The sequence below is a fragment of the Sinohyriopsis cumingii genome, chromosome 3 (assembly GCF_028554795.1).
Source record: "Sinohyriopsis cumingii isolate HCF-2022 chromosome 3, ASM2855479v2, whole genome shotgun sequence".
NCBI classification, from domain to species: Eukaryota; Metazoa; Mollusca; class Bivalvia; order Unionida; family Unionidae; genus Sinohyriopsis; species Sinohyriopsis cumingii.
This window is the reverse complement of record NC_142963.1, coordinates 66,721,092-66,740,914: the sequence shown is the minus strand read 5'-3', so window position 1 is coordinate 66,740,914 and position 19,823 is coordinate 66,721,092. Positions and strand designations below refer to the sequence as shown.

At 34.2% G+C, this 19,823-nt stretch overlaps 1 protein-coding gene across 2 annotated transcripts in view; it reads left to right on the top strand.

Moving 5' to 3' along the window:
- LOC149803016 (uncharacterized) overlaps positions 1–13,977 on the top strand; it is a 42,603-nt gene extending 28,626 nt beyond the window's left edge. For both annotated transcript variants that reach the window (XM_089952571.1, XM_089952572.1), the window contains exons 9-11: positions 3,066–3,195; positions 4,118–4,332; positions 9,372–13,977. In XM_089952571.1, coding sequence (XP_089808697.1) covers positions 3,066–3,195; positions 4,118–4,332; positions 9,372–10,001 — 975 coding nt within the window. In that variant the 3' untranslated portion in view covers positions 10,002–13,977. The remainder of the gene's footprint in view (positions 1–3,065; positions 3,196–4,117; positions 4,333–9,371) is intronic.
- The last annotated feature ends 5,846 nt before the right edge of the window (positions 13,978–19,823 follow it).

The following is a 19,823-nucleotide window of genomic DNA, read 5'->3' as shown; positions in this document are numbered from 1 at the left end:
GTTATCATTTATTCACTTTTTTGTTCGACTTTATTTATTAAAGGAAAAATATATCCATGGGTTACAAAAAGTATTATTAGGCAAGTTAATGCTGTGTATACTATTTACACTGAAGAACTCATTGCCCGTTTTTGTCGGTTATGACTACAGATGGCAAACAAAGGAAAGCCCAGGTGTTGAATAAACCCACCTTGTAACAGCTGTAAACGCATTGTCTGAACTTACTGGTATATCAAATACAAAGGTTAATTGATTTCGAAGCAAGCTAATCCCTGAGCAGACTTTGGAATCCTTTTAGCATGGATATTTTTTAAAATAACTATTCACTGTAATTTTGAAAATAAATATAAACATTGAAGAGTTTGAAGTGATAACGTCTCATGCATTTACACAAAAAGTGTTTCCTCGCAGTCATTGTTATCACATACATAGCATATATAAAGGGGAATAAAAATGAAACAAAATAAACCACATTATAGCTCTCAACTGTTATGGATAAGTTTGTAGTGTGATGCTCAAGTAGTAAAGAGGCCTTGCCTCGTGCATAGAAGGAAAATCCGTTGCTTAAATCTTCACCTAAGAGGCCTGTAGGTCGACCCAAAAAGTGCTGGAGAGGAAGAGTGTGATCTAAATGAAAATGTATTAGCTGCAAAAAAAAACACGAAATTGGAGACCTGAGTCAGGAGAGAGACGATGCCTATGAAAATGATGATGTCAGGCAAGGGCATTACATGCGTTTTACATTAAAGCAAAAGGAGGATGTTGTAAATTTCTCAAAATTGCATAGAATTTGAGTAACAGCAAGATAATTCAAAATCCCCAATCAGACATTGCTGATTGGTCAAAAATAGATTTTTCTTAGCAGCTGAATGAATTGGGGCATTTAGCAAGGAGTGGAAGACCAGTATCATATGGCAATGAGTTAGATAGAAAAATTAAAAACTAGGTTCTCATCCAGTGCAATCTGCAGATCCCTGTTAGTGTGGACACTATATGCACTTATGCCATGGAATTGGTATCAAGTGAACATCCAGAAAATGAGTTTCAAGCCAGTAGGAACTGGGTGACAGGTTTTTTAAAGCGGCACAACCTTGTGCTTTGTTCATGGACAACAATTGTCCAGCAGATTTGGAGGAGAAACTAAAATTATTCCATGAATTTCTAAAGGCAAGAAGAGAAGATGATTTCAAAGACAATATGATAATTAACATGGATGAAACACCTATGTACTTTGATCACATTCCCAGATGATTTGTTGATAAGAAAGGTGTTAAAAGTGTGAGAATTTGTACGACTGGTGCAGATGAAAAGCATCTAACTTCAGCACTTGCAGTTTCTGCAGCAGGAGATGTGTTGTCTCCAATGATAATTTTTTGTGGTGTGAGAGAGCTAAAAGATCGTACGTATGCAGGAGAAGGGTTGGGTTGATGAGGAGGTGATGCTGCAGTGGATTAAAGGTATGATCTCTTTTGGTGATGGATTCATTCTGGGCACATATTAAAGATGCTGTAAAAAAGGCTTTGAGAAGGGGTAACATGGTGCTTGCAGTTATTCCAGGTGGATGCACCTCCAAGCTGCAGCCACTAGATGTCAGTGTTAATAAACTGATCAAGTCTGACATGAGTTAAAGCTGGACAAATTTTATTCGTAAAGCAGCAGAAGGCCTTTCCAGTGAAAATGAAAACATGTCTCATATTAAGAGTGCAGATAAACAAACAGTTGTGGACTGGATTGTAAAAGCAATCGAATTGCTTCAGGACAAACCAGATCTGATCTGAAAATCATTTAAAGTTTGTGGTATTAACAATAACTTGGATGGATGTGAGGACAGTATCATAACAGATACTGAATGTGATGGCAGAAATAGTGGAGAGGATGAATTTGATGGATTTGAGCCTGAGGAGATTGAGTGGGCGATTAAGAATGTGGACAGATTGAAGGATTTAAATTAAAGATATTAGCGGCATTCAGGTTTGTTCAGCAGTACTAGGATTATGTCAGATATTACTGCTGTGTAAATAAAAGATGTTCTGTTTCGGAAATTAGTATGTTTGATAGTCATTCTGTACTGTCTCTATCTCTTTGCCAATCTAAGTTATGTAATGAGCATGAATGGCAAATAAACCTTGACATTTAATTAAAAAAACTTTGCTGAAGCATAAATTAGAAAAGAAAAAGTTGAACTCATTTTCATATACACGGGTGATTCATTCATACCTGAGCTCTTGTTCTTAGCAAATTTGCATCTAGGAAGAAAAATATATACAAACAACACTCACAGCATTATTTTAAGTTTTCTGTAATTTATGTTTGAGTGCATTTTGACATGTAATTTTTGAATGATTTTAATTGTTTCCCACAACTTACTACTTGAACAAAATGCTGTGTCCCAAAACATACAGTGCACAAAAAATTACTTTAAAAAATAACATTTATGGTGTCCCAAGAAATGTGGTGTCCTAGTATATACGGTGAATACAGTATGTTCAAAATATTTAGCATTTCATAGATGTTTTCCCATTGAAACACCTATTTTGGAAAAGTTTAGAAGTCTTAGAAGAGTTTCAAAACTGATATTTATTTATTTTGTCTACATACATTAGAAAGGAGATTTGAAATTTCAAGAAAAAAATCTGGTCATTATTTTCAGTTGTCTTTAATACAGTGCATTAAAAAAATTTAATATTTTTCTCTCCCAATAGTCTTAATTTTTTATAATGTAATGACATTTCCTTTTCAGTTTCATTTCATTATGTTTGATACTGATAAGTATTTCAAACATGGCTGTTTCTGTAAAAAAGGAAGTGTTGGTCTGTAATGAGAATTCAGTTATGGCATGTTGTTTTCTATAATAGCACAATACCATCCCTAAATTATTTACTTTACATCAATAAACATATCACAAGAAATTTCATACATTGTTCAGTATCCCAATTGAAAATACTGCTTATACCTAACCATATGTGGTATAAGTTTTAACATAGGAGGTAGTTCCAAATTTGAATAGCAGTAGGTCTGTCCTGAACATTTAAACATTCTTCCCATTTTCTTCTTCTGCTCCTCAGATAGTTAGGTTACTGACTGAGGCTGGCAGTGACCTGAATCTGCAGTGTAAGCAGGCACAGAACATGACAACACTGCACAGAGCCATTCTACACTATTATTCAGAGGCTGCCTTCCTGCTTATGGACTCGGGTGAGTTGTCTTTGTTCTCATCATGGATAGAATAGAAAAAAAGGCAATTCTCTTCTTGTTGAGTACGACAGTGGTGATTTGCAGCTTCATTGAACATAAGAGATCTGTTAATATGATGTTTTTCCACTGCATGTATTATCAATAAAAACTCGCAGATAGTAATGACTTCATTTGTGATTCATGGCTGTCTTTTTTCAATGAATCTGAGAGTGGGGGAATGTATTTTTTTTTCTGTATCTTCCTTACTGTTTGAGCTATATAATTTAATTCTTCTCTGGTGCTTGTACTCTTAAAAACAGCATCTTTCCCCTGCTTTCCATGTAGATTTAAATGGAATAGCCCTCATAAAACATCACTTATTATTGTTTTTTTTAAATGGCATGGAAAATTAGAATTACAGATAATTTTCCAGTTTTTATATAGTTCTTATTGAGTTAGTAGAACTCCAGCATTGTAGTATGTTGTACATTAGCATTGCTTTTAGCAGATCCATGTCAAGTGGTCAAAAGACAGTAACCATCATCATGATGAAGAAGTATTTTTTGTTGAACCCACTTTTGCAGAATTTTAATATAGCAATCACTCTGGAGTCTATCTTTTTATCTGTCCATCCATACATCTTTCCACACATTAAATTAACCTCAGTGTTGAAGTTATTTTTGTAGCTAAAACTAAAAGGCATTCTCAATAATAAATGGGTCTATTGTAATGATTTTTACTTACTACATGCTCGTGCATTTTTGCATTTTGCGTGATTAAGTAAATTTCTTACTATTTTAAAATCTATCCATTGGTACCAAGAATGTAGTAATGGATTACTGTTTATGTACAGATCTAGTTCAGCTGATTATGTATGACATGTATGAAGTAGATGTAGAAAACTATGTCCTGATAATTCAGTTTTCATTGCTGTTTTCTGCAGGGTGTGATATCAATATCCGCAATGACAATGACCAAACTGCCCTTTATATTGCTTGTGAGAAGGGAAATGATGAGATTGTAAAGCGACTCTTGGAAAACCCCAAGTGTAGCTTGAAAATCACTCGCACTTCGGCAATACCTCTACATGCAGCTGTTGTCAGTGGACATCCTCGTATTGTACAGATGCTTGTTGATGCTGGTTGTGACATCAATTTGGTAAGTTTCTTATTGATACACTTTCTATGAAAGTGTCATTAAAATGTCAGTTATTGTTTCCATTTTTTATGTACCGCTATTGTGCTTTCTCTTCTAACACCACATTAGAAACCAAGCTTTATTATACACTTGCCCATGCTGTTGACAAGGTTTGGGAGCAGCATAGTTTTAAAAAATCCAAACTTTAAGCAACTTCTTTTCAAAAAGCATTTGAACAAATTTCATCAAATTTGCAGCATCTTGGCATGAAGCCTTTCAAACTTTTACTAATGATGCTGATCTGACATCAGATATGTCTGCTGTTGCTAAAAATGGACAAACATTTGAATCACTTCTCAGAAACTACTTAACAGAATTTGACTAAATTGGACGAAGAGGCTTTCAGTTTTGTACAAATGAAACCAATCTTCCATCAAATATAGCTCTGTTCCTTAAGAAAATTCTTCTGAGAATTGTCTCAAGTGAATTTGAATAAATTTGACTAAAAACATGCTGGCTGAAGGATACTCATTTCTTTTACAAATTATGATGATTGACTTTGAATTATTGGATGAAAACAATTAATTTAATAGAAAAACCTATAAACACCAGCTTTTCCAAAATTACTCAAATTTGACTTGAGACAGCATTGTTTGAAGGCTTTTGTGTTTATGCAGCTGTTCCTGCATTCCAATATGGCTGCTGTTACTAAACATTTAAAACCTTAAACAACTTTACCAAAACCAAATCAGCTAAAATTTTGACCAAATTTTATCCTGGTTTAAAGCATTTTAGTTTGTGCAAATGAGGAGGAGGATGGGCCAAAAAAACTTTAAAAAAACTTATTTCATTACCAATCAAGAGAATTTAAAGAAATTTAGACCAAAAGTACCATACTAACTGATATTTCTTGACCAGTAGCTCTTGTATTTGACTTTTAGGTAGATGTCAGCTACGGGTCTCTTGTTCAAATTGTTGTTTGGTTCTTTTTGTTTGTTTATTTGTTTGTATTTGTTGTTCGTTGAAATTAACAAGTTAGTGGTGGTGATAGGTTGACTGAGGTGGGTCATAGGTTTTTACAAAAATATATCTTGTTACTACAACTCTGTGTTAGGCATATCTATATTTTGTGTATCCTTTGGTACATAACTGCAACTATGTTGTGTGTAATTTTTTTTCATGACTATCAATTGTAGTGATAATTTATAAACAAGATATAACATAGCTAACATTTTGTCCATGGGTGCACATTCTATTTTAAAGATATTGAGCTATAAATAGGTGTTTACAAGTTAAAATTCAACCAATATATTGAACCTGTTGTCAGGTTTGGAGTAATTTCTCACTGGTTAGTGAAGTCAGGTTGGTTCTTAGAAGAATTAAGTTATTTCCATTGGATGGGCCAGTCAGGTACTTTGTAGGTAATATGAGTAAGTCTTGTGAATATTGGATTGTGTTGTAAGGTCTGTAATGTGGGGTATATTGCAACATATAGAGTCATAATAGACTCATGAAGATGTACATAAGGAGCAATTATTTCATTTCTATTTCAGATTCTTATTTCACATGTGTTTATGTTAATATCTGTTAGCATATTTGTTTATTGTTGTGTTTAGTTATAGTTTGAGAAGAGATATTTATTTGGATTATTCATTGGAACCACATAGTGCTCATTGGTCTATCTTATTCAAAGGAGTTCTGAACAGTGCCATTGTGATACATCAGGACTGTTGGCAGGCAATTACATTCTAGGATCTTGAATTCATTTGGTACATTCTATTATTTTGGACTTGTATATAACTTTTTGGGATTTAATTCATAATACTGTAAGTTCCTCTTAAATTTTCATTTTATAACTTCGATACTTAAATTATTTTTTAAGTTTTATAAAACTTGTTGGTTTTGCTTCTTTCTGTGACTTAGATTATGACCATAGAGATGCAACATCTGTGACATTGGTGCAGCATGTCAAGTCATTCTTCCTGGCCCATATTATTGAAGGAAATTGTTAAAAAAATCATTGGCATGATTTAAGAGTTTAACGTTTTTTCTGAAATTATTGTGGTATAAACTGTCAGTTACCAACTCACACAGCAAATAACAGCCAAAGGGCATTATGTAAGCTGTGTGAGTTGGCAACTAACAGTTTATACCACGATAAACTCAGAAAAAAACGTTAAACTGTTATATTTGAAATTTCAGTTATTTGTTATGTTATTTTGTTTGCATCATTAACAGACAGAAATCATAATTGAGCGTAGCAATACATGTTTGGGGTTTTCTGTTACGTAGCTATTTATAGCACTTGGATTGTCCTGCTTGATCATGAAAAGGTCATCATAATACCAGTCCTTAAGGCAAACAAAGCCAAATTTATTCAATATTTTTTTTTTTAAATTGTAAGAATGTTCTTTTCCTTTAATGCTTACTTCGTGTCTGCCTTCACTGGCAGTGTTTATCTTATGCTGTACACGTAACTCTATTTATAGAAGTGGGTATTCTTAGAAAAGTAGTTCTCCTTACAGTTCATACAGAAATAAACACAATTCAATGGAAATGTTACTTTCACCTGTCCTAATGAATAAAGTTCTAATTAAATTCCAGTTGTGTTTGAAAAAAGATCCAGTACTGAAGGTGTTGATGTGCCTTTAGTCTTGAATATACTAATGTACCAGTAGTCAGAAGTGTGATGATGTACTAAGTCTTTCAATTAATCACAGTAATATAGTCCAAGAATTTACTTTAATTTCAAATTAATTTTTCTGTAGAAAATTATTATTTAAGAGTACTTTGTATTTCCAGCAAATAATAATTTGAATAAATAAATCAACCCAAATCAAAACCTGAACAGAATACAAGTGAATTCTGCTTCAGATGTTAGTGCAAGAATGAATCATTTTTCAAGTAAAGAAGATTATATTAAAAAAACTAAGACAAAAGAAGAGCCAGGATGTGGGTCCAAAGCTCATTTCTAGAAAATTCTAAGTTGTAAACAGATAAAAAAATCTGTTACTAAAATTATAATGAAGAATTGTGTAAATATCAGGTACAACAGGTTATTCCATAGGGAATACCCATGTCATGCATGCCATAACATGCCATATCGCATGTAAAACATGATTTTGGACTCCCAAACCCCATAACATGGTGGTATTTAGAAAAACATGAGTTTCAGGAATCTTAGCACCTAAGTTTTTACAACAACAAAAAGCCTATATTTTTTTCACTACCATGATATATGCCTGTAATCTGTAGTATGTATGAATGGTAGACAGTCCTGCTCAAAGCTCAGCTAAACCTGTCCTTGGGGCTTATGGCTGATGTAGAGGCAATTAAAACATACGGCAGCACTATAAGAAATAAATGCCAGTTAGATAAGTTCTGTCAAGTAAAATTCATGCTTGTGTTCTGTCCTTTAATTCAATTTCAGTGTAATACATCATAAGTGATTTTTGTGTTTTATTCAAATGTGAAAGTGTCCCTCACCCACCACAGCTGTCAGCAAGCATTTCTGATAACCTAATTAAGTGCTGTGTTTTGAAGCATGTATCGTATTCTTTCAGTCAGTTAAAGTAGACTTTTGTATTATCCTAAATATCTTTTGAATCAAACTGAATCAAAAAGTTTAATGGCTTTTAGTTCTATCCATATAAGAGCAAGCAGTCACAATAATATGTCAGGTCAAAACATTGTAGTTGACCAACTGAAAACTGCTATAAATATTATCTTATAGGTAACATAATTAAAGTATGTAATATTAATCAATGGTTTGTCCAACTAATTCACAAATGTGATCAATGATAGCAAGAGAAGCAAAAGGAATACTTGGTGCATGTAAAGCTTTGTTACACAAATACAGTTCATTATAGAGAAGTGGGTTCCAAAGTTTGTATTGAGTTTAAATTCCTAAAATGGCACTCAGAGGTTTGCACAAGGATGAGCAGAAAATTCAGTATTACTTGCAATGAAATTACAGCATCTGTATCTTATTAATAGAACAATATTTTTAAAATTAAGTTTAAATGTTGACTGTTGTTTGAAGAATTAAATGCCACTAGTACTTGAAAAAAACCAGGAAATCTAGAATTTGTTGTGAATTAGCAATAACACTTGAATATATCCACATTCACATGAAAAAGCAGTGATATAATATACAATGTTTTTGAAGGTGCACATGATATGTCTCAAAACCTCTTGGAGTAATGTTTTTAATGATCTTTCAGAGGTTGGCTGTCTTGAAAATAAAGGTAATTTATACAGAAAAATGAACAACTTCATTAGTAAAAGCATTTTATTGTCCATTTTTCCCAGCATGAACATGAAATGCATATTAAACCATTAAACAGCTCCCCTGTCTATCTTTTTGTTGTCTAGATGGGATGGCATCCCCACCTTAAACTTTCAGAGGTCCCTCAGTAATTTGTGCCCTTGCTTAAACTGTGGTCTGTGTTTTTGGACCACTTGTGTGTGAGTTATCAAGGTAGAAGTGCATTCAGTGTTGCAATATTTCATTGCTAACATCGAACTAAATCATGTCAGTGGGACATGTACATACATGATACACATGTCCTGTGTGGATAAGGTTTAAAGACATGTCAGTACAATCCTTGTTATGTAGTGTCAGGTCAATGTTAGGTAGTAAAAATGGTGAAGTTAAAATGTTGATAAAATTGATAGGAAGATAAACTCTTCTGAATAAAGATAAACATATATTCCTGTAGGTAAATGATAGAAAAGATGTAAAAATTCTTTATAAAGTATATAAAATGAAAGATATATTAAATAGGTGAGTCCTTAAGATAAAATGTCAACTTTTATACATAAAAAGAATTGTTTTAGAAAGAACAAAAATGTTTTTGGTGATGCAACATCATAAAAGCTTCTTATTGGCATATAATAAAAAAAAATTTGACATGCACATTACAAATTTTCAGCTGCACATTTTAAGACCAATCAACACCTTACATGTCATTCCCAGAGTATTTTAAAATTGTTTTAATTCCAAGTTTGAATTTTTAGAGAGATTCTATTTTTTAATTATTGTTTTTTTTAAATGACAGATAGATGTTGAAGGCCTCACACCAGTCCAACATGCTACGGAGGAGCGCAACTTTCATATTGTTAAACTCTTACTTAAATACAACTGTGATCTCAATTTCCACCACCACATTAAGAGGTTGTATAGATGCTGCCTGAAACAGGAAGACCAGCACCCACATTTCTGCCTGGAGCCCCTTTTTCTTGCTCTCACTCACAAAGATGTTGATCTTATACGACTCTTTATCAACTGCTATTATACCCTGCCAACAGATACAATCAAAATGCTGACTGATGTCTTTCGATCAACCCCAGAGATGAGTGAGCATTTTTCCCCTCAGCTGAAAGAAGAGATTCTAAATGCTCTTTGTAATGCTACCAAACATACAAGAAAATTGCAGGAAATTTGTAGAGGGGCTGTAAGGCAGATCCTTGGACAAGGTATTCATTCAAAAGTGGAGCAGTTACCTTTGGCCAGTAGGTTGAAGTCTTACATTTTAATGGATGAATATTTTGGTTCTTTGGACAAAATTATTGAGGAAATGGAAGTGAGTCATCCATTTACACTTGGGGCATTTAGATCTGTTAATAATGGGGAGGAGGAGGAGGAAGAGGAGCAGGAGGAGGAAGAAGACAATAATTACCAAGCATGATTGCACATAGAAGAAAGCCCATGGTTGTGGCCTGCTTTTTATCTGCATTGTTACTTTTAATTTGGACAGATTTTAAGACACTGAATTAATTTTTGTGGGTATACATTTTTGTGATTTAGTGAAAAATGACAATATTGTAGGTACTTAAACTCATAGAAGTTGTCCTGTTGTTTCCACAGAATGATCTTTTGTTTGTTTGATTCACAAAATTGGTGTTCTATATCAACACAAATTCCACAAAAATGGTATCCCACAACAATTGTAACAGACAAAAAAAGTGAATTCAATGTACTAATCTCACGTTTGTACAATTTTCAGCTTAGGAGTAACTTTGTTGTGTTGCTAGTACATTCAGCTTCACTGTCTTAAATATGAATGACATGACATTGGGTTAAAAAAATACCACTGCAATGTCAGTTTCAGCAATGTTAAGGTGCTATATATATGTTTAGTGGCTGTAATTAGCTGCAGTTTTAATAGAATATTACAATACATTTCAAGAGTGTACCTGATATGCTGGCACTCCCTGACTCACCTGCATTAGCAGAATTAATATGCCATCCAAAAGTGATACTTAGTTTTCCATAGAATACTTGTGAGACAGATCATTCAGGTGCCACATATGTGGTACTTCACTCATTTGATATATCTATATTTAAAGAAATCTCTCATGAAAATTTCAAATGGTATAATCATCATGATGACATTTAAGTCAAAATGCCAAGATCCATGATCTGTATCACTCAATTATCACTTTTTCCCACACTTTAAATTACCCTGGTAACTGATTGGTAAAAAGTACTTGACTTTGCAGATCACTCAAAAATCATCTCACCTATGTTCAAATTTCATCTGGACCAGTGTGGGTATTTGAGAAAACTTAGCTTCCTTTGGGTTGGTGATTCTTCATGGGATTTTCCTCCTTGGAAAATATTGGCCATCATGTATTGTCTGTCATGTGCTGGCATATGTTGCTAAGACCAGCAACACCAAAAAAAACCCCAAAACAACAAGCCACTGTAAGTTACTGATATTCTTAGTCAGTTTTATTTGAGGAGGAATTATGGTGTCTGATTTCCCATAGTTCTAACTTCAGTTTCTGCTGCATAACTTTACTAAGGATTTTTTTATTTCAGTAGAATTGAAACAATGACTTTATATTAAATAGATTAACCAAAAGGGAATTGATTATAATGCTGTCATCAGCATTGGTATCAAAGTTAAAAGCATGTATGTATGTACATCATCACTGCATTGTAAGCCATTCTTATTTCCTAGATCGTAGTTTGGAGTGGATTTCATGTCATCTGGGAATTAAAGAAGCAAATTTTGTACATCAATTTTACATTCTTGGTTAAATTGTTGTGTTCAGCTCATGACCATATAGGTTATTTTTATGCCTGTTAGACATACTATGTAATCGTAAAACTTGGGGAGGGGATGCATTTTGACGAGTACCGTGCCATCATTACTAAAATAGGTCACTATGTACCATATTTGGTTAGATTTTGTGTTTTTAGGTTATTTCTCATGCACTTTAAAAATTAGAATTATTAACTCTGATGTTTTTATGCAGCTATATTATGACCACACCCATACAACAGAAGATTGTCATTGTGAGCTAACTTTAACATTTTGCTGACTAGGTTGTTTTTGTATTTAGCTCATGAGCACATTTGTTTGTTTGCCTCTCTCCCTCTCTCTTTCATTCTCTCTCTCTCTCTCTTATATATATATATATATATATATATATATATATATATATATATATATATATATATCCTTTCTGTAACATCAGTAAGAAAATATAGAATAACCATGTTTATATAATTTTTTTTAAAACCTCAACACTTTGTTTACCTCATTAACTAAATGCATACAAATGTCTTGCTAGATTAGTCTAGTATACAGGCAGCATAATTGGCACATGAGCCAGTTAAATAAAAGTGCAATTATTGTATACAATGTGTTCATACACTGTATAGTTTATTTGTTGTTGATAATATTTATAAGATGTGTTCAGTTGAGGATATCTTTGACAAATACTCTATAGTCTGCCAAGTACCAATTAAATTACTGACAATTTTAAAACCAGGTCATTTCTATTTCAACAAGGATAGCAATGAACTGTTTATTGAACAATAACATAAAATATTTGTTGATTAGATTTTTTACAGATGACCTATTTTCTGTTATTCGTATTTGTATCCGTCCATGTTACTTAGAAAAAAAGATTGTGTGGAAATTGGTTATCAATTGATATTATTTTAAAAAATATATCTCTGTGTGTTTTATGATGGGAAATCAGAATGATATAGTGGATATGAAAATGGTTGTAAGGATGAGCATGTATGTCATTACATTGCGTCTTACTGATACACGAGGGGCCCTGAGTGGCCGAGTGGTCTAAAGCGCTCTCTGTTATGGATCACTGCCATCTCACCTCTGTCTGCACCGGTTCGAGTCTCAGATTCAGCCAATGTGGATATGTGAGAAAGCTTGCCAGTAGCTTCTCGTGGATCAGTGGTTCTTTCTGGGGTTTTCCCGGGTTCTTCCTCCACCATTAATACTGGCCGCCATGTATAGCCTATCGTGTGCTGAAAAATGGCGTTAAACCCAACAACAACAACAACTGATACATGAATTATGTACTACAGGCTGTCACTCCAAGGTTGCTCAAAGCCTGTGACTTTCACCCAGTAAAATCTGGTTTCTAAGGTGGATATTGATAGAAGTATTTAAAGAACAGTTATTAAAACTTTATTTGAAAAAAGCCATCATTAATCACTAAATTTTATAAACTTATGGTACCTCTACTTTGATATGAATGAATGAAAATTCTTTTTTATTGTTTCTGTCTTACGTGCCTTGTCACAATAGGTACATAGGTGGGTTAGTGGGTAGTGCATAGTTAAGTAGTTTCACAGTATGTTAGCACAATACTGACTGTATAGTGCTGATTGCAAGTTAAAATTTTAAACTTTACAAAGATTCAAAGTTTAATTGTTAAAATTTCCAAGAAATCTCTTTTTTTAAAAAGGGGTCATGATCGCATTAATATGAATTTATTTTTTGCACAGTGTTTACAAGGCTACTGGTGTAAGTAATGCTGAGCTGTGTAATGTTGAGGACAATTTGGTTCTCATTTACCCGAGAACTGTTTAAGTAAAATTGTTATTTCTAAAGCAAAAGTAAAGTCTGCTTTTTTGTCATTATGGAAAATCCACCTTGTTAACATGACTTAAATGTCTTGTTAAGTAAAGGGCAAAAATTAGGAGTTTGCTTTTTGAGGGTTAGAAATCTGCTCTTTTCTGTACCATTGGGTTTGTTCATGTGTAAGATAGTGCAGTAAATTTACACAGTAATTATCTCACATAAGTATGTATATGTTTTACCTTTTGGAAATCAAGGTATTATACTACTATAAAATTTGTATGAATGGAGATTTGAGAGTGTATGGATGAGGAAAAGCATGTTATACTAACATATACTTTTGAAATGCTTTATCTTGTTAGACCTCTCTATGTCATTATATTTGAACTGTGATGATAATGTAGCAGCTGCAGTACACGAAATTCTTTTTCTTATTTTGACACAAATACAAACCTTGCACGTTAAAAAAATGTGGAAATTCAGAGTAAATGTCAGAATATCAGAATAGTTGAGATGTCAGCAAGACAGGAGGACAAAGGTCAATATAAACTAAGACATACGTATGAAAAGCCTTGTCTTGTTAGATGTCTCTTTGTGAAATTACCCTCTTTCCAAGTTACTCTTTAGCATCATGTGTGCAGTTCAGTTTTGTGTATTGGAAAAAAGAAAAAATATCTTTAAAAATTTACAGTTTGTAATCTTCATTGAATCCTTTCAACAATTTGGTGGTTTACATTAATCCGTTTGGCATATACATCCAATGGGAATGTTCTAGTCTTAGAGGTAGGCTTTATTGTTAATGAAATAAATGATGAAATTTCAAGCTTTTTGCCTTCTTTTTCATAATATAATCAACCCAGGTTGCCTTAATCAGTCCAGGTTATCCATAATCAGTCCAGGTTGCCTTAATCAATCCCAGATTATCCATAAACAGTCCAGGTTGACCATAATCAGTCCAGGTTGCCCATAATCAGAGCTTGTTGCAAAAAATGTCTAACTATACATAAGCAACCTCAGTGGCTATGCATGTATAGTATGTTGACAACAGCTTACAGGAACAAAAAGCAACAATCTTGCATTAAAACGAAATAGATTACTCTTTTTAATTGCCAGTATGAAGATCATGTGTCATGTTAGTTGATGTAATTTGTTGTCAGTTTTGTATCTCATGGATAAAAAATAACCTTTTTACATTAAATGTCCATTTAGTAACAGAGGAAGATTGCTGTTGTTGGGCAAAGCATGAGAACAATTTTCTTGCTCTGCTGCCAAGAACCATGTTCAAGAACTGTTAAGGGACTTCTTGTTCATGGATAGATTATAATCAGTGAAGAATGTTACTTGAATAAATATCCAGCAGAAAGCAGCAATAAAGTCCAAACAGAAAAAAATATTTACTGAATTTGACTCTTGTCTTTTGTATAGGATGACAAAGCAACAGCTGTGATTCTGCTGGTTTTTGGGAATACCACTTGCAAGTGCGACATAAACTTATACTGATTTGTTATTTATTGAATCCAGGTTAGTGCATATACAAGACAGTCTTGGTGCTTCTGAACTTTAAACTAATACCTAGAATTTCATTGAAAGTGTAGAAATATGATTAAAGTTATTACAAAAAACTTAATTAGTGTGTGTGACTTAGATTTTTAACATAGCTTTAATAATTTTTCAGTCATATCGCTATGATGTCTGCAGTGTGGCAGTTTATAGTATTGTTTAGCAGACATGTAGCATGATGTCCCACCCAGTCACATTATCTTGACACCATGCCGACCAGTCCTAACACTAACCTCTTAATGCTGAGCGTCAAGCGAGGAAGCTGTTAGTACCATTTTTGTAAGTCTTTGTTATGAGTCGGCCAGGGATCGAACCCACAACCTCCCGCATCCAAGGCGAATGCTGTAACCACTAGGCCACTAATTAGTGTAGTAATACTTTGAATTGCATAAATAGAGTGATAAATGGCAAATGCATCTTTTGATAAAGCGTCATAGATTAAAATTATTTTCTGCATCAAAATGAAACAGGTAATTCAAATATTTTATATCCATATTCTAAAAATGCCTTGCTGAAAAACAAAACTTTCCTTTTGAAAGGTGAGAAACATTTTAGATTTAGACTAGATTTTTTTCTTGCCTGTGCACATATAACAGGCATTAATTTATCACATGATTGCATAGCTTTGTGTGGATACAGACAAAATTTGTTTGTATAATTGTTACTGTAGTGTGTTTTCTTCACCCTTGAAGTACTGCTATGGTGTGAAATAGTGATTTATTGGTAAATATTTCTCATTATTAGCTCATACATATCAAAGAAGTGTCATTCTTTGAGGAGTGTAATAACCGAGTGACCCATTTGTAACCTTTTAGTAAGACATGACCCTACACCTAACACCATTTTCTTGCAACATAAATTTAGCTTTGGAACAAACCACACTGGAGCAAATACTGCCAAACATGTCAGCTATGTTTAATGTTCCTACAGTCAAAGAAAATTAAATTTGTTTAAATAGATGTGAATTTTCTCATCTGTTTAAGCTATCACTTTACTAATTGGGCATATCATTTATTCTTATTGTGTCCTTTAGAAAATCACTGATATTGTACTCTTGGATTTTTCATGGATAGTATGCAACCAGTCAAAAATGTAACTTGCACTCAGTAGAAAGCAGCAATAAAGACAAAACAGAAACAAACGTTTATTGATTTAAGTTTTGTGGCTTTTGTTTGGGATGACAATGTAATTGGGTGTAATTTAGGCAGTTCTGAAAAAGTCACTTCCACCAATGTTTCCTTTTATTTTATTTAAATGCGTCTTTTTTTTTGAAAATGCATGTGTTATTTTATTTTTATTTTTAACTTAGCTTTAACAATTTTTCAGGCATAATGTTGCAATGTCTGTAGTGTGGCAATTTATAATGATGTCTAGCACTGGGACATCATGCCGCAGACATGTAGCATCATGTCTCACCCATTCACATTAACCTGACACCAGGTCAGCTAGTCCTAACACTAACCTCTTAATGCTGAGTGCCTAGTGAGGTAGCTGTTTGTACTAATTTTTATAAGTCTTTGGTATGACTCTGCCAGGATTCAAACCCACAACCTCCCGCATTTGAGGCAGATGCTCTAACCACTAGGCTACTGGAGCAGTCTTTAGAAAATGCAACATAACTTATGCTAATTGTTTCTTAAATGTTGTGTCCCAGTTAGTACTTATGATAAGTAAAATAGTGCACATGAACTTATAGTTAATAATTGGACTTCATAACAAAATGTAGAAAAAGACATTAATTTTATAAGGAAATTAATTAGTATTGTAATATTGTAATAATTTGTAGATAGTCTCCCAAGTGGAAATTATATACATATGGTTTGAATATATTTTGTTTTTGTTCAACACTGTTGCCATCAAGAAATGAAGCCTAATACAGTATTAGAACTGCATAAGAGAGGTTATTTTCTTCTTTGCACAAAATACTTTTTTGGAGCTTTGTATTCTTTACAGAGGTCACAGTACTCAAGTTTGTACATCTTAATCACTTTAAAAGATACCATTTAGGTGGGCTTTACAAACAGACGAATCCTAATAAATCATTTCATTTTTAGTTATTGTTCTTACAATATATAAACTAAGATCACCAAGTGTGGTAACTAAGTGTCAAAAAATTAAATGCATGAAGGAATGCATTATTTACATTGTGTCCAAAGGTCTCTTGGATTTATACTAGGTTCTATATGCACATACACAGAGATACTTGTGTGTGTCAAGGGTATGCGAGGTCACTTAGTATTACTAACCTGGCTGTGTGGATCCTTTATTATGTATTGGTGTAGCAAAAGTACTGGGTTAGATCCATGACAGCAGCTATGATTTGTCCTTGCAAGCAGCTGGAGAAAAATAACTTGAGCAAAGAAGGAAGAATGTCAATTGAAAGATAGGCTGGAATGCAGTATATAAGTGCTACAATCGGGAATCATAATTTGTTACACATTTCAAGGGTACTGCAAAGACTTGACACACATGTAGACCTGGGGATATTGCAATTTAATTAATGTAACATCTAATGGAGCAGCTGAGTGACCTCTTGTAAACAGCATAATATGCATGTATGAGCCTGGGAGGTCAGTGGGGGAACTGCACAAAATGTATAATAGTCAATGATAGTTCCATAAAACTCGCCTTTTGTTTTGGAAATCATGTGGATATATCTGTTCATTGTGGTTGACCACCTTTGACACATGTTTCCCTTTTCATTAAAAACTTAGTTTATGTTTGTGTTTAGCACATTTTACAAAGAGAGATGATTCTGTTAATGCCAGCTTTAAGGAAAATATCTTATTTCAAAAATATAGTAAACATTTTAAACAAATGTGACTGCAATACATTACTATCATAAATAACAAATTAATTTATTACTTCACTGGTCTGTTACTCTTACCATCTTTTAATTCTCTGATGGTTTTAACACTCATTCTGCAATATCTACATTCAAGAATTCAGAAATAATTCAAGATCCTTCCTCACATGTTCATTATAAATTCATTATCAGAAGTGAAAGAACAATAATTGGGTTTATTAAGACTTTTTTTAAATGCTGCAAATTCATCAATAGTCACTTCCATCATTTGTTTGATTGTACATCCTTTTAGCAACCACCATTATTTGTTTACATATTTTAAACGTGTATCTAATGTTTGGTTAGACTTAGACTGAAGTGGGTTACAATCCTAACACTGATTCAGCCTCGGCTTGCTATCATAGTGTGTACTTGGGCAAGATATTTTACTTCATTTGCTTACACTGGTCAACAGTGAAATCATTACTGACTTGAAAAGGCCCTAATCTGTAGTATTTTGGTGTGCCGAACACGAATATAACCGTGAAAAATTTGTATTGGCTCTCGTTTTGAAGATATTCATATACCTCATTTTCTATGTTTCACTGTGTAAATTTCTCCAGTAGGACTGCAGCAACATCCGGAATAATGATGTAACATTGCATAATACCATCATGCTCACATCATCCACAGTTGATTGCATCATTTTCTGATGCAATGCAATACTAATGCCATGCGGCTGCTGAAGTAAGTTGACGTCAGCAGTGTACTATACATGTGTAGGCCTATTATACTAATGCCAGGCGGCTGCTGAAGCTGACGTAAGCAGTGTACTATATAAAGCCCAATCAGATAGGTTCAGCATTTAAAATATTTTAGACGTTGTGCGAGACAGTTCAAGCTACTGTTACATAAAACTTATTATTTTATCCATTTACGTACAATAAAGAACAGTAATGCCTCGAAAGTGTGTTAATACCGCGGACAATTTTTGCTATATTTGTGGGGAAGTGACATTTGCCAACCAGAAGAAAAGTATCAATTCTCAAGTGAAGAAGGCATATCATCTTTACTTCGGATGCAAGGTTGGTGACCAAGACAAGCCTTGGGCTCCGCATATATGCTGTGCTACATGTACAACACAGCTTTCACAGTGGTTGAATTGCAAAAGGTCATCAATGCCGTTTGCAGTCCCAATGGTGTGGAGAGAGCCAAGCAACCACCTAAATGACTGTTACTTCTGCTTGGTTCCTCCTCTTTCCGGCAGAATAACGAAGCGAAAGAAGTCGAGAATAGTCTACCCAAACATTCCGTCTGCATTGAGACCAGTTCCACATGGTGAGGGACTTCCTATTCCAGAACCTCCAGCAGAATATTCTCTTGATTCATCTGACGAAGACAAAGGTGAGTCGACCTGTTCTTCTCCTGGTCCATCAGCATGCAGTGATCCAGATTTTCACTGTGGTGCATCATCAACCCCACACAGAATAACACAGGAAGAACTAAATGACCTGATTCGTGATTTGGACTTATCAAAGAACAAGGCAGAATTGCTAGGATCAAGACTCCAACAATGGAATCTTCTAGAAGAAGATGTCACAATTACTGCATATCGAAAGCGCCACCAGCAATTGGAGCCTTTCTTCAGAAAGGAAAGTAATCTGATATTCTGTTCCGATATTGAGGGCCTCATGAATGCTTTAAAAATCACTCATGACCCACAAGAATGGAGACTATTTGTGGACTCTTCGAAACTGAGTCTCAAGGCTGTGCTTTTGCACAATGGAAACATTCTTCCATCTATTCCAGTAGCGTATGCTGTCCACATGAAAGAGACATACGATAACTTAAGGCAGCTACTGAATTCCATTGAGTATAACAAGTACAGCTGGCACCTCTGTGGTGATTTGAAGGTAGTTGCCCTTTTAATGGGACTGCAGCAAGGATATACAAAATACATGTGTTTCTTATGCGAGTGGGATAGCCGAGCAAGGGAAATGCACTACATGAGGAAGGAATGGACTCACAGGCAGAATGTAGCCATTGGAGAGAAGAATATCCAACACCCAGCTCTGGTTGAGGCTCAGAAAATCTTGCTACCACCCCTTCACATCAAACTAGGTTTGATGAAGAACTTCGTGAAAGCCATTGACCGGACTTTGCCAGCATTCCGATACCTGCATGAAAAATTCCCTCGACTCAGCGAAGCAAAGATTAAAGAGGGAGTTTTTGTGGGTCCTCAGATTCGAGAGCTTTTCAAAGATGACCGGTTCAACAACTTGCTGGAAGGTGACGCGAAACAAGCATGGAATGCTTTTCGCCTA